The sequence below is a fragment of the Sinocyclocheilus anshuiensis genome, unplaced genomic scaffold (genome assembly GCF_001515605.1).
Source record: "Sinocyclocheilus anshuiensis isolate Anshui unplaced genomic scaffold, SAMN03320099.WGS_v1.1 scaffold234, whole genome shotgun sequence".
NCBI lineage: Eukaryota > Metazoa > Chordata > Actinopteri > Cypriniformes > Cyprinidae > Sinocyclocheilus > Sinocyclocheilus anshuiensis.
The window spans coordinates 1,443,864-1,466,027 of record NW_015544165.1 but is presented as its reverse complement, the minus strand read 5'-3'; the positions used below and the strand labels follow the sequence as shown (position 1 = coordinate 1,466,027).

General features: G+C 39.0%; 1 protein-coding gene across 4 annotated transcripts in view; it reads right to left on the bottom strand.

Moving 5' to 3' along the window:
* Positions 1–22,164, bottom strand: part of LOC107695795 (zinc finger protein 385A-like) — an 86,460-nt gene that overhangs the window by 11,619 nt on the left and 52,677 nt on the right. For 3 of the 4 annotated variants that reach the window (XM_016495843.1, XM_016495845.1, XM_016495844.1), the window contains exons 3-4: positions 15,608–15,718; positions 8,138–8,309 (exon numbers count right to left, since the gene is read on the bottom strand). In XM_016495843.1, the coding sequence (XP_016351329.1) occupies positions 8,138–8,309; positions 15,608–15,718 (283 nt within the window). Of the gene's footprint in view, positions 1–8,137; positions 8,310–15,607; positions 15,719–19,420; positions 20,019–22,164 lie in introns of those variants that run through there. The other variant, XM_016495846.1, reaches the window with a different exon arrangement.

The window sequence follows — 22,164 nt, the reverse complement described above, 5'->3', positions numbered from 1 at the left end:
TGAGTAGTGGGGGGTTGCTGGTGTGTTCAATTTATAAATTTTATATTTATATAATGTGTGTTTGTGTGTAATATATATATATATATATATATATATATATATACAGTTGTGCTCATAAGTTTACACACCCCTTGAGGAATATGCAAAAATTTTAATAATTTTCACAAAATAAGAGGGATCATGAAAATTGCATGTTATTTTTTTATTTAGTACTGTCTTGAATAAGCTATTTCACATAACAGATGCTTTATTTATACTCCACAAGACAAAATAACTAAATTTGTAAAAATGACCCCGTTCAAAAGTTTACATACCCTTAAATCTTAATACTGTCAATAGTGTAATTTCCTGGATGGTCCATGACTGTTTTTATGTTTTGTGATAGTTGTTCATTGAGTCCCTTGTTTGTCTCTAACAGTTCAACTGCCCGTTGTTCTTCTGAAAAATCCTCCAGCTCCTGCATATTCTTTGGTTTTCCAGCATCTTCTGCATATATGAACCCTTTCCAAAAGTGACTGTATGATTTTGAGATCCATCTTTTTACTCTGAGGACAATTGAGGGACTCATACATAATTACAAAAGGTCAAAACATTTACTGATGCTCAAGAAGGCAACATGATGCATTAAGAGCCTTTGAACAGGATGATGATGATGTGTACATTTTTCTTATTTTGATTAAAGATAATATTTTTTTCATTTAGTACATTCACTTCAGAAGCTACATAAATACATACATGTTTCCCAGAAGACAAAATAAGGAAAGAAGCTACATAAATACTTAAATGTTTCCCAGAAGACAAAATAAGGACAATTTACCCTGATCATCCAATTCAAAAAGTTTACACCCTCCAGCTCTTAATGCATCGTGTTGCCTTCTTGTGCATGAGTAAATGTTATGAGTCCCTCAATTGTCCTCAGTTTGAAAAGATGGATCTCAAAATCATACAGACACTTTTGGAAAGGGTTACATTTTCATGATCCCTTTTATTTTGTGAAAATTATAAAAAAGGGGTATGTAAACTTATGAGCACAACTGTGTGTGTATGTATATATATATATATATATATATATACACACACACACACAAAATCATTTAGGGAACAGTTAAACGTTCAAATGAACCTAAAATACTTAAAACAATATCGTAAACCTTACATCTGCCAGATATTACTTTTTAGTTTCACGATTTGGCTTCAAACATGCGATCTTCTGTTTTCTAATCCACCATAATATAAGATTTGTAATAATATATATGTATATTAGGTATGCAATAATACAGTTAGCCCACGGTTCAATACATACCTCGGTTTTTCAACCACAGTTTTCGGTTCGGTTCACTTGGCACATCAGAGTGTTTTTTGCGATTGAAAATGTGATTTTTGAAAACAAATTAACAACAAAAACACTCCTGTACACTTCTGTACACTGGAGAAAGACATTGATTTTTTTCCTATTTTTACCCAAAATAAGTTGGATTGGCTATTATTCAGCGCTATAAACACATGTAACATCTGTTTCATTTATACTGGAAGCCGGAGGGTGCCCTCACATAGAAACTCCACATATGCATCACAGAAGTAAAAGAACTCATGACGCTCCAGGAAATCCCTAATATGGACAAAGGCATCCAGCTATCGCTGTGCCTGTAACTGAATAAAAAGAGACGTTTTGAATGATGAAACTTGAAGACAATAAACACTTGACTGCGACAATATTTGTTCTTCAAGCCATCTTGGGTATTTTAATAATAATTAAGTTAGGGATGCACTGAATATTCGGCCACCGAAAATTTTCGGCCGAAAATGGCCCAAAAGTGCATTTTCGGTTTTCGGCAGAAAGACTTTTATCACCGAAACAATACGGCCGAAATGTTGTGATGACGTAAACAGAAACCGCGACCTGCACGTGCTTGTCTGAAGCAACATGTCTGCGGTGTGGACATATTTCAGTATATCTGAGAAAGACCCACGGACAGCGATTTGCAAAAGGTCAAGTTAAACATTTTAGTTTGAATTTTATTTTATACTGTGCATTGTTGCAATGTGCTAAATAAATATTTGCATAATTTGTAATTGATTTATTCTTTGAAACTTTAATATTAATTTATGCAATTGCAATGCCTTGATTTTAGTAAAGTTAGTACACAGTCATAGCCATAAATGCAATGGTACTAATAATTGGCATAATTTCTTTCGGTGTTTCGGTTTTCGGCCTGGGTTTCCTCTTTTTCGGTTTTCGGTTTCAGCCAAGAATTTTCATTTCGGTGCATCCCTAAATTAAGCATATTTACAGTATAATCCATTGCTAATCGACATAGCCTTTTTTACAATAAATAAAATGCACAGAAATTATTTAAACGCAAAACCAAAAAAACACAATTCACAAGCATGTATTGAACCGTGGATGTTGTACCGAAAAGTTCAATATTATATTGAGGATTGTGGCATCCCTAATGTATCACCAGCAGGAGTTATGTTGTTGTTGTTGTTTTCTGATTTAACTGTAACTGATACAGTGGGAGCAAAAAGCAAATGGGAGGTGAAGAGCACATCAAAGCAACCACAGCAAACACAAAATATAACAAGTTATAACAAATTCTAGTGGGCTGTCACTTAATTATTACACACAACAGCATGTAAACTCATGCTGAACAATTGGAAAAAGCTTTGTCTGTATTAGTTTCATCAAGTGGTTGGTACTAAATCGGCCATGACAGAAAGCTTAAATGATGCCTGTGTGTTCAGTAGAATTATGATAGCTTAGTTACAGACTCCACATACAGAACCTGAACCCACGAGAACAATCTCTCAGTTTCCAGACAGTAAATTAAACCCACTATTAAAGCTGCTCCAGTTTCCCCGCCACTGACAGCTGTAGTGGAGAAGATGGTGTGTGACATGGTGAAGCAGGGGTCTGGTTGTGACCCGTACAGGTGGATCAGATGTTCTAGGGGTCAGGTAGAAGAGAGGCCAGACTTTACCCCACTCCTACCCTGCCCATCATCAATGATTAATGATCCCTGAAACAAGACACCTCATTGAGCTTTGGGACTTATTAATTATGGAGTCGGGAGCATTCATTTGCCTCGCTCAGATCGCTGATTCCCAGATGCATCTTCCATACATTACAGCAGGCCTGTTTACCAAACGATCCTAATAATTTTTTTATAGAGTCTGCATGTTAGAGTGGTGATTCTGCCACTGTAGCTCAATAGAACAGTGCTGTCAGAGATGGAGAAAGATCTAGCTGGAAATTTAATGGGACTTCAAGCTTATGCTGTGAAATATGGAGACCTAGACGAGTGTCGTGCAGCCTTCTGTCTCTATACAATCTCCAGATGTGTAGAAGACTGCTGGAGATGTATGGCTTCATTAAACAGAGTGACTGTGCAGAAGTGGATCTTGGGGACAAACAGAGTGCTAAAGTGGTTCAATGCCAAACCTCCCAAGCATCCTGCCAAGTCTCCATGATATTACAGGCCCTGTTAGCCGCATTCAAACCTTATAACAAATCCTCACTGGAATAAAAGTCTTCCTACAACAGGAAATGTAAAAAAAGTTAAATATAAGGAATAAGCAAACATCATAATTAGACGAACCATGGCTGAAATTCCTTGTAAAAGAGCTAAGAATGCATCACAAACTATATTGGTTGGGTATTGATTTTCAGCTTGAATTTCAGCTTAAAGGGATAGTTCACCTAAACAATTCTGTCATAAAATGCACCAAGTCTGTATTTATTTGATCAGAAATACAGTAATATTGTGAAATATTACTGCAATTTAAAATATTTTTTTTCTATTTTAATATGTTTATAAAGGCTTTACTGTAACTTTTGACCAATGCATCCATGATGAATAAATGTTTTAATTTCTAAAAAAAAAAAATCTTCCCCCAAACTTGAACAGCTGTGTATACAGTATATATATTGGGGGGTGAACAATCACTTTAAATTATCACTGGTTCAGAAGATAGTCAAGGAAACAGGCAGAAGGCAACTGAAACTCTATAACCACTGTAAAGGTGACTCCACAGGCCTGAGTATTATCTTTCCACCACTGAGAAGATGCTGGCTCTAGTGATGCGTGAAACAAAACATCAATAAATTACATCTCCCGGCAGCTGAGGTTCAACACAGCCTAGTGTTTCTCATGAAGTGTGGGAATTCTCCTCGAGCTTTCACACAAAAACACACACACACACACACACACACACACACACACACAGAGGAGCCAGCAAGATGTGTAGACAAGTGAGATAAAGTGATTAGGCCCAAGCACAAAGCCCTGATGCATCCCCAATATCTAGTTGCATGCTTTTAAACTCACTCTGACTGCAGTGGGAGCAAAAAATAAAAAAAGATGAAGAGAAACACGCCCGGTGAGCTCTAAACTTTTGTAAAATGACTTTACACTGTACAATCTCACACAAACACACACATATACTTCTCCACACGCTAGGATTGCAATATCCAGATGGAACTGCAGATGTCAGTACTCTAGGGCAGGGGTTTTCAACCTGTGGGGCCAGGGGGGCGCCAGCACCTGTCAAGAGGGGCGCGAGCATCAGTTATTCAGAGACGTTCCCTTGAGAATTTATGAATATGAGTTAACAAATTTTTAGCCATCCACTAGGGGGAAATCTGACTCCCACTGCTAGTCGACAGTTAGAGCAGAGTTGGCTCAAGTATCAGTCATGCTCAGTGTTGCCAAGTCCACGGAATTGGGCTACTTTAACACTTGCCGCGTTTTGTAGTTTTGGGCTAGTTTTGAGTAGCACTTAGGCGGGTTTTGTTGTGAAAACCTGGCAACCCTGGTCACGCTTATTGACAGGGTAAGATGATTTACGATTAGCCGTGTCGGAAATCCAACCACGGATTGGCATGTTGTTATCTCAGAAACAGGCTCAGCCATCACATTGAATCAGGTAAACTGGTTATATATTTATGTTTCAGTATAATTACGCACGCTATATCAACGCACTGTGATAGAGCGTTTCTATGCGCACCGCTCACACACCTGAAGTGCACAAACAGATAGCCTTCTCAGAGAGCAGGTGAATACCAATGGCTGTCTTGACAAGTATCCTTGTAAGCACAGTCCGTTGTTTTAAGTGAATGTAAACAGTGAAGAAAATATCAAATGTACATCAGTATAAGGGATCCGTGCATTTTTTATGTAAATAATGTTAATCAAAAAGAGCAAAAGAAAAATTGTTCGCTGCTCTAATGGATATTTGCTTTTATGTTATATATTGCCTTAGATGATCAGCCATTCTCTGTCGTAGAAGATGTGGGATTTCGTAGGCTGATCGAGCACATTGAGCCCCGTTATGTCATGCCGAGCAGACGACATTTCTCAGAGGTGTGTTTACCTGAGCTGTTTAATGTTGTTGCAACTCACGTCCATGAGCATATAGCTGCAGATATTTCAGCAATCAGTTTCACGACAGACATGGAGCTCAGACATCAGCATTACCAGTATGCTCAGTCTAACCGCACAATGGATCGACGCTGATTTCCAGCTGCAAAAGATTCTGCTCCATTCACAAGAGTTTCGAGGGTCACATACAGCAGCAGCCATTTCTGATGCATTCGCCAATATGTAGTAATGGGAGTAATGGGGGGAGGGGCGCGAGTGAAATTAGACAAACTTGGGGGGGCGCATGTCCTAAAACCCCTGCTCTAGGGGTTGGCAGCTTAACGAAGTCTCTGTTGTGAAACTAGTATTACGGGAAAGCATCAAAACAAAGCAATTGTCGGGATATACAAACAAGCGAGCCACCAGCCTGCTAAGGGTTGGGGTCAGGGGAGTGAGCTTTGAATGGAAAACGGCATTCTTTCGTATGTATCTGGTTTCACATTTAGATCATGGCCGGTTTGTTTTGGCTCTCTCCCGCTGGAATTCTTTCTAGGCCTGAGGACTATAGACAGTTTTCTCTGGACAGGCAAATCCCTCAGTGAGAGACACGGCTATACTGTCCTCCTCCATCCTCAGTGACAGAGACGATAAGCAGGACAAGGGGGAGGTGGAAAAAAGGCAATCATTCTGTATATGATACTGTGTTATTTTCGTGAAACTTAAAATATGAAGACAACAGTTTGCGACGTGTCTTTTTTGGAGTTGAACTAATTTACTGTCTCATTTAAATGTCTTGACTCAACTTAAAATGGCAAGTTTCCATGGCTAAATATCTGCCATTATTTTAACAATTACCTGTATGGTAAAGGTTTCTATTTTTAAAAAAATCTGCTCTTTTGAACTTTCTAGTTATCAGAATTCTGGAAAATGTATCATGGTTTCCACAAAAATATTAAGCAGCACAGTTTTCAACATATAGTAAGAAGAAATGTTTCAGCATATTAGAATGATTTCTGAACGATCATGTGACACTGAAGACTAGAATAATGGCTGCTGAAAATACAGCTTTGCCATGACAGGAATAAAATACATTTTACAATATATTACAATAGAAAATCGTTCTTTTAAACTGTAGTAATATTTTGGTTACTTTAGTTTTTGATCAAATACATGCCTTGGTGAGCATAAGAGACTACTTTCAAACTAAAATCTTACTGACCCCAAACTTTTGAAAGGTAGTGTATTTGGTATAAATAACTATACAAATGGTTTCAATATCATGTACTTCATCTTGTGTTTTCACAATGAGAATTGTACAATGAGAAAAGCAAAGTGTTAGTTGTCTTAAATTACTGACAGCCTCACATGAATATTCATCACACACTCATGAGACAAACAAGGCTCATAAAATACCTAAAAATGCGACTCACAGACCATAAGACTTTGACTAGGGTAACAATCAACTAACTGATCATTTTGAGTAAAACACATCCTGATGTCATAAGACAGTAAACCTTACAACAAAATCAACAACAGTGTAAATTAAGACTGGTATCCATCTAGATATCCACAAATACACACACACACACACACAGACTTATGGAGGGGATAGCATTTTAAAGGTGCCGACTTACAGGGAACTTTAAATAAGAGCTACAAACTTGCAAGAGGCATCGAATCCATGGTCCTTCTGATGATTTATTTTGATATGGATTAATTTTGGCGTTCAAGAATGTAGTTTAAAAACTGCAATTCAAACACGTTTTAAAGCTTCTCATAAAACATCTACCAGTTGTGGTAGATGTTTTTTTTTTTTCTTATTTCTGATAGTTTGATCCAGATTGACGCTGGCAATAACTGGCGCATGAAAAGAACAGGGAGCACAGGCGTAAAGAGATCGGGGAAAGAAGACCAGCAAATAACAGGCACAAGAGGGAGTCACCCACCCTCTGGCAGATTATAAACTCTGTGTCCCCATTTCATCTCACCATCATTATGATCTGCCAATGTTTAATCACTTCTCATTAAAGCAAGATCAGCTGTGATGTTTCCCTTCTACCCTCTTAGCTAATCCTCAGACCTCTGAACTTTTTTATATCCACGCTCTGTCTCACCAGCTCTCACTCACTGCTCATCCTCTGCTCCAATTTAGCCCTCCTAATCCCAAAATGTATTCTGATACAGAGACAAATGGGCTTCTAATACCTAATAGCCCTACACACAGCTCCGTAAACACATCAGCTAGGCCTTCCTAATAAAGCGGTGACGGCCAAAGTCATGCCACTTTAGTAAAATTAGGCTCTGAATGAAGAGGTCCATGTTTGAGACCTTCATCCAGACTTCCCCAAAACGTTTCAACGAGATAAACAAGTAATGCATCATCTTATATTTCATACACTGGCTATTTTAAATCTTGTGCTGGGACTGAGGGATGTTGTTTTTGTCTCTTTCTGTTACTGTATGGTTGGGGCTGTAATTGCCCTGTGACAGACCCCAGACCTTCAGCGTTAGAAATGTTCAATTGGCTGCTCCTTAAAGAGTGAGAACGGACCACACACTTGGAGAAGATTTGAATATTTGTGGCATCTTTATGACCCAGTTTTGACTCGTAGGGTGAATTAAGTGTCCTAGCTTTCCAGTCATATCTTTTGAAGCAGAATAGAAGCAGAATAATGTCTCTTCTGTGGAAACACATTTTCTTCTCAAATGTTCTGTGTGAGTGAGCATAGAAGACCAGATGTACATGTTTTACAATCACATTATTCTCGAGCTCTTACCTGTTTTGCTGGGGTCAGTATCAGAGATGGCCGGTAAGGGTCCCGTAGGTGAGGGTGACGAGTCGGGTCTGGGAGGAGGTTTGTCACTCTCTTGTGGGCGGCTCTTGGAGGTCTCAATGCCTTTGACTCTCCTAGCATGACGGTTCCCCTTGTAGTGGGCTTCTGCCTGACTCTGAAATGAACACACAGACTACATTCTATAAGCGCATCTTTCATAATCCACAAGGGGTTACACACAAACAGGCAGAGTTACAAATTTTTTAAAGCTCAAGACACAGGCCATATTTGAAATTTGGTACTGGATGTCCTGTCCAGGAGACTTAAAATGGGCTTATACCTACATGCTTGTCCCAGGACACTAATGCCACATGGCATCTATTTCCTGTGACTGTGACACTATGTTAATGTGCCTGCTTTTATTTGTGCAAAAGCAAAAATAAATAAATAAATAAAATAAAATGTTATTTAATTTGTATATAAAATAGTTGACATAATATAAATGTGGTTATTATTATAGTTATATTATTATATATGCATATATTATTATAGTTATATTATTATAGATGTAATTATTATTGTTATTTATAATACTTTTTTATGAATAATTTATTTCAACATTATTTTAATACAAATCTTTCAGTTTTATTATTATGTACAATTTTAAGTTACTATAATAGTAAGTTATTTTTATATTATTTTAATAAACGTTTTAAATAATAATAATAATAATGTATAATTATTATTATTATTATTATAAATTACATAACATTTTTATAACATCAGACATGACAATGAATATGAGGTCTTTTTCCATGATTTTACTATTAACAAGTGGATGCTGCACACTGGTGGTGGTTGAGGAGAGACCCCCCCACATGATTGTTAAGCGCTTTGGGTGTACAACAATACACAATAAAGCGCTATATACAGTAAATGCATCATTCATTCAACACTGTCAAGAAGAAGAGACACAACTGAAAATGTGTCCATTGTTAAGTGGAAGGATATATTTAGCCATATCGGTGGTCAGTGCATAAACAGCACAAAACCAATGGAAACAGCTGACCACTGTGAAAGCTCTAATCTGCACAAACAATTCCACTTCTCTGATGTGGCACAATCTAGTCCACTCATCGATCATGCTGACTTTACCTCTAGCAGGAACACACAGAGATATTTCCAGACACATTCACACAGGAGCTGTCGCCTGTAGTCTGCATCCTTGTTACAGGACAACACGTATCTGACGTGCCTCCCAGCAGCACGCTTCAAACAGATCACCAGAGCAGCAGGCTCCCAAAACAGCGATGGCTTCAGAATGCATCCCATCAAGACAAACGATGATGATTATTAAGTGGCTGGATTATCTGTTGTGTGAAACCGAGAATGAGTTGACAACAGTTGCTGCAGACACTGGGAGCATGACCAAGAGACTCATACCAGAGTGTCATCCAGGGCTCAGACACTCACAACATTAGAAGAGGCATGGAACCCCCGCAGAGACTCATGGGAACAGAAAAGATATTAAGACAGCTAGGACAGGCCCTCAGAGACAGTTAGGGTACACTTGCAGCGAGGGAATGGCATTAGGTTGGACCTTCCTGTCTGTTGTGGCAGGTTGTGGGCTGTAATTGGTGATGACAGAGCCTTATATAGCTGGTGGTCTGTAATCGAAGCCTTCAGGGGTTTGAAGGAGCTGCCTGTCTAAAGCACACAGGAAACTGAGGAAGATGTGGGAAGGAAGCACTAAAAGAGCACAGATCCCTGGGATTAAGGAGGAAAGAGGAGAAGATAGCGATGTGGCTCTGGCAGAAACCAACAGCAAGCTCAGTGGATATGGGGCTAAAGCACAGGTGGAGACAGAGATCACACAGACAAAAATGAATGTAAAACAACATATATGAGTTTAGGAATATAAAACTGATCAGACTTGCAGAAGAGTGAAGAAAAATGCAGAAAAAATCCACATCAACATCCAAGAACAAATGAGAAACACAGTTCATGCCACTGCCATGTGCAAGCAACAGACTCAAACAGTCTAGGGTGGTAATCACAACCATGAGTTACAGAGATGTCAATACTGGAGATTCCAAATATTTTTTTAACAGTCTGTGACTAGGAATGAGAATCGTACAGAATTTAACTCTTTCGGTTCTGGTTCTAATTCCTCTGAATAATTTCGGTTCCACTAATGATTGTAAGTACTTGTAAGGACTAAATATTTGTTAATAATAATAAGAGCTAAATAAATTTTAAAAAGTAATAAAAAAATATATATATATTGAAAAATGCATTTATACAGTTGTTATAAATGCAATCAAATAATTAGCTTTAAATGTATATTAAACAAAAATACTAAACAAAAACTCATTATCTGCATCTTTATACACCAAACAGAAAGTATACTGATTTCTCACAGTTAGTTGTGAGCTGCATTTTTTTGATTCTGAAAGTTTGCAAGTTTCTGATTTGCTAAAAAAGAGCATGTTTATAATAGTTGTTTGTTCGGGAGTCAGACTATATTGGTTGTGTTTCCTGTTTTTGATTCGCTAAAAAGAACGGCCTCAAAAAAGTTATTTCACGAGTCGGACTACACTGGTTGCACTGCATATTTTTTATTCACTACAAAGCAAAAGTTCGTAGTCTTTCATTCAGCAATCAGACTACACTCATGCTATTTCACAAGTATATTCACTAGTGTCGTTGCGTCACCACTGAATAGTAGTACAGTTCTCTGCCAGAGTATTTTAGTACAGTGATCCTTCACAGTGGAGGAAGAATTCATGTGCATGAACAGTTCATTGAACTGAGTGTTATTCAATTCCGATATTTTAAAAAGTTTGCGATAGCCTGTCTGATAAAAATGATCAACATCTATGAAATGCACTATCATCCATACATACTTGTTTTTAACAACCAGTTTGTAGCTAAGCTGTTTTAGCCAGTTCTTAACTCTAATTCAATAAGATAAGCAGACCACTTTTAGCAATCCAAACCCAATTTTCACGTTTGAACTCTTTGAACCCACATACAGGATTCATTGAAATTCTCAGTGAATGCTTTCTTAATGAAGTGACTTACAAGAGAGGGGATACATTATGTGTAAAGAATACCTCAGCCATTAGATATGAATACAAATCAAGTACCAAGCCAAATCAATGATGTGCCAATGAGAATGAAGTGCTCTTATAAAAGCAGCGCTATCTAACAAATAAGGAAATGAGGAAAGTTCTCGCCCAGATGGCACAGGGTTTTACATAAGACAAATGAGTTGGTTTTGAGAGCACAAGAAAAATACTTTAAGCACAACGATGGAAAACAGGGAGAACAGACATAACTTTTCCAAGGACAAATTAGGATGCAGATTGTCCCAGTCTCACCAAACCACATGTGAACGGTAAGTAACATCAAATATGCCAAAAAAAAAAATACAATTACAACAACAAAATAGGAAAGGGCTGCATAATGAGGATTGACAGCTGTGGCTATTCCCAAAGCTCAACACGCACATGGAAGGTTAATTTGCCCTAGTGATGGAAAACCAGTCAGTGAATGACAGAAATTGTACGACAGCGGCGGGCTACTGCAGCTCTAGCAGGGGGAGGGACGTGGAGTCAACCCTGTCCTGCAGCCACAGTGACACAATATGGTGACATCACTTCTGCAGCGTGGCAAGGTTATACCTCCATCTTGCGCTAGAGTGAAAGGGACAGAGGGACACTGGCAGCACAGCATACAACGCTGAGCCCCTAGTTTGATGAATGCATCAGATAACACTTGCTGGCAGCCAATAGTCTGCTTTTTCCACCAGAAATGTCCTCAGATATCGGCACTGGGGGTTAGGAATCTATGAATCCATAATGGAGTGTGAAATGATGATGGGAAGGAGGTGAGGGAATAGATATTTTCAAGGAACAAAAGCATTGCTTTATTTAGCATATAGTAGAGGAAGAAAATGTAGACCCATTGCTCTGTGTAACCATTTAATGAAATATGGCATTGTATAATTTAATCTCTTAACGTAACTGAATCACTTCCAGTGCAACAATGCATGAAAGAAGCAGCACAATTTCTAGTACAACATCAGAACTCGCAGTAATTTTCTTTGATCTCTCTGTCTTTCGCACGCTGCTGATTTGACGACGTGAACATTTGATGCCTGACAACTTTAAAAATAAACAAGACTTTAAATTGTTAGGACAATGAATGTGTGAGTTTGTATGTGGGATGATGATTGTGTGTATGTGCCACTTTTCACAGATACAATAAACATATATATATATATATATATATATATATATATATGTGTGTGTATATGTGTGTGTGTTTGTGTGTGTGTGTGTGTGTATATATATATATATATATATATATACAATAGCATTTAAATTTTGAATCTAATACACAATGTGGCGATTAATTAATCGAATTAAATGAAATTTCACATCAAATCTTAACCTCAGAATTACCCCCAAAAGATTATTTAAAGCCATTATTGTGTTAAATAAATAAACAAACACACATTACAAAAAGTAGATTTAGAATATTTTGTTCAACAGAGAATTTATTACATGGAACAACATCAGCCATGATGAACTGGTATTTAGATATATTTATAGACTGTTTATTGCAGCTCAGAAGTGGCGTGAATGCAGTTACAATTGCATAAATAATGCCATGAGAATTAGAGGTCGACCGATAGTGGATTTTGCCGATACCGATAGCTAGGTTGGACCAAACTGGCCGATACAGATTAATTAACCAATAGTTTAATAGATTAAAATAGTGCTTTATTAACAAAAACAGTACTGAACCATGCTAGTAGTAGTAGTAGTAAAAAAAATAATAGTAATAGTAAATGTTGAAATTAACACCCTCTAACAAGGAACAATACTTACACAGCTTTCATTAATCTTAATGCTACAAATGGACTCTTATTTTAAAGTGTTACCATTTCATTTTAACTGTCATGCTTAAAGATGCACATCTTTAAATATATACACAAAGGCTATAGCATTAAAATGATATACATATGGATATTGTATGTATACTCTCACACTTTAACTGCTTCTATTCTTGAACACTTGATGATTATCTAATCAAAATAAAAGCGCAGCGCTGAGTCTAGGAGAACTCAGGAAAACAGTTTATTAAATCACCAAACGGACACAAGTTTACTTCAAGAATGAACAATTTGGCATGGATGAGTTTGAAGTTCGGTGTTTAAAAAAACGGAGCAAACGGAAAGAGAAAGCGCGACCTATATTATAGCTCTATAAATGAAGCACACAGACTTTATTAGAGCCACAGAAAGACAAACGTTTTGCTGAAAATGCACAATTCATGTACATTAACAACGATTCGGGACCAATATAATGTAAATTAATGGAAAACTATGTGAATTGTAAAATGTAAAACTCTGTGGCGCGGCAGGATTTTCTGTCGGCTGCATTTAAATCTGCGTCTGAAGTTTCCCGCTCTGTTCAGCGTGCAGTATCACGTGTCTAAACAAATAGCACGTGCTGTCAGTGATTTCAACCACTAGAGGCTGCTCTCGCACTGTGTAATGACAGCAGACCCTTCTCAGCCGCTCCAGCAATGGACGCAATCCGGAAAACTATCGGCATGGATTTTTGTCGATAACCGATAGTTCCAGCAATCAACTATCGGTGCTGATTAATCGGCAAAACCGATACATCGGTCGACCTCTAATGAGAATAATGGGTTTTAAATGGATATTAAAGGAATAGTTCACCCAAAATGTAAATTCTGTCATCATTTACCCACCCTCAAGTTGTTTTAAATCTGCATGACTTACTTTCTTCTGTGGAACATAACAGAAGATCATTTGAGAAATGTCTTTGTTTTAGTTTTGTTTTTTTGTTCATACAATATAAGTCAATGGTAACCAAAACAGTTGGGTTACCAACATTCTTCAAAACATCTTCTTGTATTTTCCTCAAAAGAACGAAAGTAATACAGGTTTGAAGCGACATGAGATTCTAATGAGTAAATGATGACAACATTTTCAATCAAACAAACAAACAAAGAGAAAGAAAAAGCAGTCCCCATATCCTACCCTTTTCATGGAAAGAGATGAGTGCTTAAATTTGTGTATAGTTAAATGCAATGATGGCAAGCAGAGACATTGTAAAAACAGGGGTGTTGAAAGTATATGAATATCTTTTACAAACCAGGACAGCTGAAGGTGTCAGAGATGTCCAATCAGCAGTCAAGAGCTTAAGGTTTATTGAACAACATGCATTATTATTTACAAGCATGCTTGTGTATGTGTCAAGCTTGTTTGACTTGAGGGTCATGAACTAGGTTGTAAACTAAAGACATGTTCGGATGGTACTTTGGGATGTGGAATTTATAGCTGATAGTACAAAACTTCAATCTAATCTTCTCCTCCATGAAATATCACCTCCCTTGAACTAACTACAACTCTTAAGGCAAGGCAAGGCAAGTTTATTTATATAGCAATGGAGTCGCCCACTATCAGAGTCCTGGGCTCGGCTGCGCTCTGAGCTGAAAGCCGCTGTCTGCTCGACCTTGAGCGTCTGTTAGTAGCGATGTTAGCTGCTGGCTGTTGGCTTAAGTCCAATTGTTTCACAGAATTGCTGAGTTGTCTCAAATTCTCTCCCTGTAAATCATTAAAAGCAAGCTGGGCTAACAGCTAAGGTCTCCAAAGGCAGGCTTGGCCTCTCCATCTTCTCCCTGTCTTTCATTGTTTGTGGCTGTGGTTTGAAGAAGGCCATACATCTGCTCGACTGGAGGGCTGAGATTACAGGCTCACACCAAGAAAGCCACTTTCTGCCCATGATTATAGTTCCCATCCGTAAAAATAGAGCAGGCTAGTGGGGCACTCCCAGGTCCTGCTCTGTTACTAATCTCACACATGTCACAATGTCTGCCACAGCTGCAACCGAATTCAGCCCAGAATATTTCAGGCTAAAGTTTCTCCCCCAACAAGCGTAGCAGCAATTTGGTGCATAAACAACTAACATAATTGCTTTCATTGATGCGCGAGGAATATTGGAACGTCAAAATGCACGATACGGATCTTGCAATAAATAACTGTGGCAAGTCTGAAATGGAAAAGTTGAACTTTGTTTTCGTAGGAAGTTCTTGCTTGTGGAAACATCTTAATTAAGAATATGTTGAGAGAGATTTTCTTAAAACTCATTTTAAACGTAGAAAGAAAGGGAAAAAAAAACATTTCATGCTGTAAGCTTGCACTCTTGATATGCTTTGCAGACACAGTATTTGAAAGAGGATTTGCCATTGGCTATTTCCGGGCTAGAAGGCAGAGTGTGCAAAATATCTCAGCAGTATAAACATAACTCTCATATTACATAGAAACTCACTTGAAGAACACTATATAAGATTTCATGTCTTCAATAAAACAAGCCATTTGAGCAAGACACCAAACATGCATAAAGTCAAACAGTCCAATATCAGATACCTTACCTCAGAGTTGAATCGGATCTGGCAGACATTACAGGAAATGATTGGCCGTTTGGTCTTCACCAGTGGGACTCCAAAGGTGTGGTTGATCACTGCCTTCTGAACAGGATCCATCTGAATACAGAACAGGAGAAAGAGAAAGAATGAAAGGGAAAAGAGAAAGGACATGTGAAACTAAACTCTGGTCTGACTCCCATTAGACAGACGAGGTTGTTAATCATGTTGATGGAAAGGTCTAGGTGGCAGTACAGTGGCAGTAGAACATGGCTAAGGGCGGCCATATGGTTTTAAAGAGTCAGGACACCTGTGAGATCAAGTCAGTATGAGCAGCGAATCTCCTGCACAAATGTTGTCAATCCCTGTATTCAGTTACAAAATATCAATGCTTTAGCTAATAATCAAGGATAACCTAATTACTCACTTACCTTTAAGGAGGTCATACTTCTAAACAAACATGTAGACTGCATAACAAAACATTCCTGAATAGAATCTACAGGATATAGGCCTAAGATCGTGAAATTATATTATGAAGGGGGTCTGAATACTTTCCGTACCCACTGTATATATATATATATATGAATGATTAGATTAAATATGATTAATGATGTTATAAATATTATATAGATTACATATAACTAAATATGGATTAATTATAATTATAATTAAAATCTAACTAAATATAACTTAAATATTAAAAATATATTGGTAAAAATAATGTCATATTTATGTATATAATATATAATTCATATAATATAATTCATAATACATATATATGGATTAAATCTAACTAAATATAATTATAAATATAATGATAATTAAAATATAATTAAATAAAACTTAATTATTAGAAAATATATGGGTAACACTATAAAATAAGGTCCCTTTAGCTGACATTATTTAATGCATAACTAACATTAAGTAACAATGAGCAATGCATTTGTTACAGTATTTTAATAGTAGTTAATAAATGTTAGCTCAGGTCTATTAAACAGATAAACCTTTATTCATGTGATTTTTTTTAAAGGGTCCAATTATGCTCTTTTACAAAGTCTTGATTTTGTTTTGGGGGTGTACTAGAATGTGATTGGTTAGCTGGGCCAGTGTGTGTTGTGATTGGCAGCACTCGGCGCCTGGTCGGGAAATGTCATGCCCCTTACCATAGCTGCCTGCATGCTTCAGTGTAAATACTGCATCAAAATCAAATCACAAATCCCGGAAAATATGCGTTGTAGTCCAAACGAGTCGTTCGTTGTAGTTTTTGAAAAGTGATTTCTGTTAAATAAAATATCTCCTTTTGAATTGGACTTTGAGCTTTGTAACTTCGCAGATCTTTTTTATGCTCAAAAAGCAACATTACAGACTAACTAAAGTTGAAAAAGTGAAAAAGCATAATAGGACCCCTTTAAATAATTACTAATTCTAATAATATTATTACCTAAACATTATTTAAACAATTATTAAAGCCACATACTGTACATATTATATTTATGTACATAATACAAACACACACACACGTTGTCCTTTAAATTGTTTCTATTAAATCAGTGTCCACCATGTAAGAGGTCAGATTTTAAAATAAATTTAACTGGCTATCCTGAGTACCACATCCCATAGCGCCAATGGCTAAGCCTCCGTTTACGACCAGATTAATGCACAAAGTCTGATGGTCGCAGTCCAAAAATCTTTTGGCCTTGTGGTCTGCATTCACTACTCTATTGTCATATGATTCTTACCATTATTATTCGCTTGATATAGTTTAATTTCATTTGAACATTTTGACCTAACATTTTATACAATATGATTCAGCTAATCTCCATGCATTTACAACAAATTCATCAACACTTACAACATCAATTCATCTTTCTGACAAACTTGACCAATTTTTTTTTTTTTTTTGGGCTAATGAAGTGGAAATAACTGTGATACATGATTTGAATTACAGGTAGTTACAGAAAGAAAATGTTTAACCTTTCAAAAAAAATCTATAATGGTTGTGATTTTATTCCAACTTCTAAGAACAATAGTCTAAGACGGGCCAGTATGGAATATCTTCTCTTGGCTGGAAAAGACGGGGAGAGGCTGAAATTAATAATCTCAAAAACATTTTTAAAATCTGCAAACGGATTGTATCCAGGCAACCCCCAACCCCAGTAGAAGCAAACAGAAAGAGAGCCGAGACATGGTTCGGGCTGACGGCACACACCATTTGTGCTGCACACACCGGACTTCCTCAGATTTTTTCCTCTTATCTCTTTTGGCTTGGGCCCGAAAACTTGTTTCTGTTCTGCGCCGCAGTAACCATCGAGCGCCCTGATGCCGTTGTGCATGTGCAAAGTCCACACTACATCAGTCAGACAGGCACTGGATTAGCCTCAATGATGCTGTTCTATGGCTTTGCCTTCAGGAATCTCCAGAGGATTAAGTGAAGCTGGCAGTTAGCTGGGTAATCAGAACACCTCCAGCTAGAACACATCAATAGATACAACTGTCAGTACTAACAGCCTCAGTGATGAAACGGACCAGGGAGGGGCTCCGACAGGCTGCACGGGAGAAAGGCCTCTCATAAGAAAAAGATTACTTTTAAAAGCTCATGTCTTTTTTTAAAAGTCTGCAGGCTGTATTTTAACTCAGAACGCCCTTCTAATCAAGATTTAATAGCATACAGAAGTTAACATGCATCTATCGACCAAAATCCTGGGTGTTGGTCCATCATGCTTCACATCTTGAAGTAAAAATAGCACTGCATTGAAGTGGTCTTCTGCTGGTGGTGATTTATTCCTCCGACTTTCTCAGACTAGAGACAACTTGGCTCATGACTATCCCAAGAAATTTCCTTCAACGCAAATGATGTTATGATACAGTTTATGATGGTGCTACAAGAATCTAAAGAAACCACCAAACCACAGCTGAAAGACGCCTTAAAGGCATAGCTCACCCGAAAATGTAAATCACTTTCAATGTAAGTCAGTGGAGTCTAAAACAACACCAGACTCCACTGACTTACATTGTATGGAAAACAAAAAGATATTATATATGTTACATGAAATATATATTACTTTATGTTCCACAGAAGAAATAAAGCCTATCCCTTTAAAGGCCAATATGTGAAATACTGCTTGTTTTATCAATGCCTCTCTAACAAGCTGTTTTTATGGTATTGGCAGACACTGAATCTATGCTAATTATCAAAGTGAGCCATTAACAGTGCATGTTACATTTATCCAGTTGGAAAGCAGTGTCTGTCATATGACCTCCCGATGCTCCCTCTGGAAAACCACATCCCACAGACTGTTAACTGTTCAAAAATAGCCAGATTCTTCTCACTGTAAAAACACAGACCTTTTAATGACCCCTTAAAGGAATAGTTTATGCAGAAATTAAAATTCTGCCATCATTTACTCACCCTCATGTGCTTCCAACCCTTTATGATTTTATTTTGTCTGTGGAACATACTGTAAAGTAGTGTTTTTTATACAATGAAAGTCCATTGTATGAAACATTCTTCAAAATATCTTCTTTTGTGTTCTGCCAAACAAATAAAGTCATACCAGTTTGAAACGAGTAAATGATTGTGGGTGAACTATCCTTTTAAAGGAAATATGCCCATACAACAGTGTCATAATGTAATTTGGATTAAAAAAAATGGGCTAACCTAATTCCCAAGAGTCTCCCTTTACTTTCAATACAAGATCACATATAATTTTATACAAACCATGGAGTGTTTCAGTATGCTGAACACTGCAAGCCCAAAATGCACTGCGTTCAATGTACCCAGTTTTGTTATGTCTCTGCCTGAGCTAGCTGGAGGGCACTCACCTTCATATTCTTAGAAGCGCTTGGATCTCGCAGCTGCATTGGATCCTCCGTGAGGGAGCTCATGTTTGTGTGTGGGAGGGTGTGTGTGAGAGTGCCACTTATCCAGAAGGGATCTTAGCTGTCCCACCACACCACCTGATTCTCCCACATTCACACGCTTCTGGGCCCCCTTCTGGGGACGTCAATGAGCGATTCTTGCATTTGCAGTTCCAGGATATGATTAATTGATGTCTCTCTTCCTAGTTTTGCTTCTTCTTTTCCACAGTCAGTCGTCACTCTTGCCGTTATGGTTTGGTTTCTCGTTCTCCTTTGTTTAATCTCATTCACCTTCCTTCCATTCCTCCCTCCATCCTTCCTAACACTTCACAGCAAGCCAAGACTACGTTCCTGGTTTGCTCTCTCTTCATTTTCCTCTGCCTCTTACTTGCTTCTCTTTCCTTTCCTTCCCATTTTACTACAAAAATAATTTCTGTCGTCCTTTCCTGTGCTCTCTTTCAATGATCTCCTTCCTCTTTCTGTTCTACATGCTCACTCGCTGACTGCTCATTTTGCCCAGATGCACTAAGAATGTCATGCACTCCCTCCGTTTTTTTCCCCTTTCTCACTCCCCAAATCACCCTCCACTCCCTCATTCTATCAAAAGCACAAGCTGCAGAATTCAGCCCTCCTCCGGCTCCACCGTCATGACGGTCCTCTCGCTCTTGCCACATATATCTAAAACACATGTGGATCCAATGCAGCGGTGACCCAGGCTCAATTAATAAAACTTCTAAAAATATTTGAACTCATAATGCCTTGTGATTGATATCTTCCAGCTATTAAGGTCGGAAATTACAGTTTTTCGAGGGGTCATCAGAGGTAAAATGCATGCAGCCAAAATATTTCAACTCCAAAAGTCCACGTGGAGTTACATTACTCAGCAAGGAAAATTGGCAAGCTGTGAGCACAAACGTCGCCTTTTGCGAGTGAAAGAAAGCAAGGGTTTTTTCGAAAGTGGCTGCAGGTGAGTTGCAACAAGTTGGTGCACGAGCCGCCCGATTTAACGCCTCCGAAATTCCTGATTCTGCAGAATCAGCGCGTGTCTGGGGGAGGTTTTCTGCACTTCCACGCCACAACCAGCTGCTTGGTATAAATTATTTAAGTGCCTCAGTGCCTGCAGGCGTTTACATTGCCTCAGACAGGCAGGTAGAAGCCAAATCACATTAAAGACAAATTACAGGTGGACTGTGGAAGATTGTGGTCAGCCCCGGCTCTATCTACAGCTGATCAAAGCATCTGATATTGGTGAAATTTACACAGCAAAATAATAATTTGGCCAAACCCACAAATTTTTGATTACAGCTTTGATCAGGCCATTGCATTCCAACATTAATGCAATTCCAGACCGAACAACTTGAGCAGAGCTGACGTATTGCATGTTTATAAACAGTGCTGGGGAAGCTACTTTGAAACTGTAGCTCGCCAAGCAAAGCTAATCATAATTTTGAATTAATTAAAAAAATAGTTTATAACAAACCACAAACAAGAAGTAGTAAAATGTAGCTACATTAAAGTTATAAGGGGTAATATGTTTTTATAAATAAACCAAATTTAACACCAAATAAAAAGATTAATTATCCAAGAATATAATTTATAATTCAATCAGAACTGTATATTTGCTGCCACAAAAAACAATAATTGGTTTAAATGAACAAACAATACAGGGACTTGAATCAGTGAATCATTTTGTGGCGAGGGGGGCGGGGGAAGGCGAAAGGCTCCAGCGGGAGAGCGAGTTTGGAGACGAGCGGTGATAAGGAGGTCAAGTGAATAATGATTAACACCTGTTTGCAATTCCAGTGATTGGCGGGGAGACGAGAGATAAGCGGCCGCCGACCTGGGAGTGGGGGAGAGACAGGAGAGTGTGCGACACCTGACTGGGAAACCCAAGAAGCGCACTCGTTGTTATATGTTGTTTGTGACGACCAATAAAAGGTCTACTCGCCACCCCTGACTTCCTCGTCCTTCTTCCCGAACTGAAAACCTTGCTACACTGGTGCCGAAACCCGGGACGAGGAAGCCGGCACGCCGCCATGCAGCCAGCGCAGCCCACACCACTTGCGGAGCTCGTGAAGTCACTCGCCGGGCTTCACCAAACCCAACACCAGGCGCTGATGGACCTCAAGCTGGAGCAGGAGGATCGGTTCCGGCTGTTGGTCCAGGCGCAGGATGAGGACCGGCGGGTCCTCCGGAGCTTGCTTGGCCGGGAGGCCGCCCCAGCAGCAGCCCCCTCCATCGCCCACGTCCCGCTGATGAAGATGGGTCCACAGGATGACCCGGAGGCTTTCGTGGACCTCTTCGAGAGGACAGCGGAGGCGTGCGGCTGGGCGCGCAGCCAATGGCCAGTGCGCCTGATCCCGCTGCTGACTGGGGAAGCGCAGGTGGCGGCCCAACAGCTGCCTGTTGTGAACCTCCTGGCCTACGATGATCTGAAGCGGGCCATCCTTCAGCGAGTCGGCCGGACCCCCGAGCAACATCGGCAACGCTTCCGATCAAGGGAGCTGGGGGACAGCGGCCGACCATTCGTGATGGCCCAACAGCTCCGGGACACGTGCCGCAAATGGCTGCTGGCAGAGGACCGCGACGTCGAGGGAGTGGTTGATCTGGTGGTGCTGGAGCAGTTCGTCGCTCGGCTACCACGGGAAACGGCCGAGTGGGTCCAGTGCCCCCGCCCGACGTCGCTGTCGCAGGCCATCCAGCTGGCT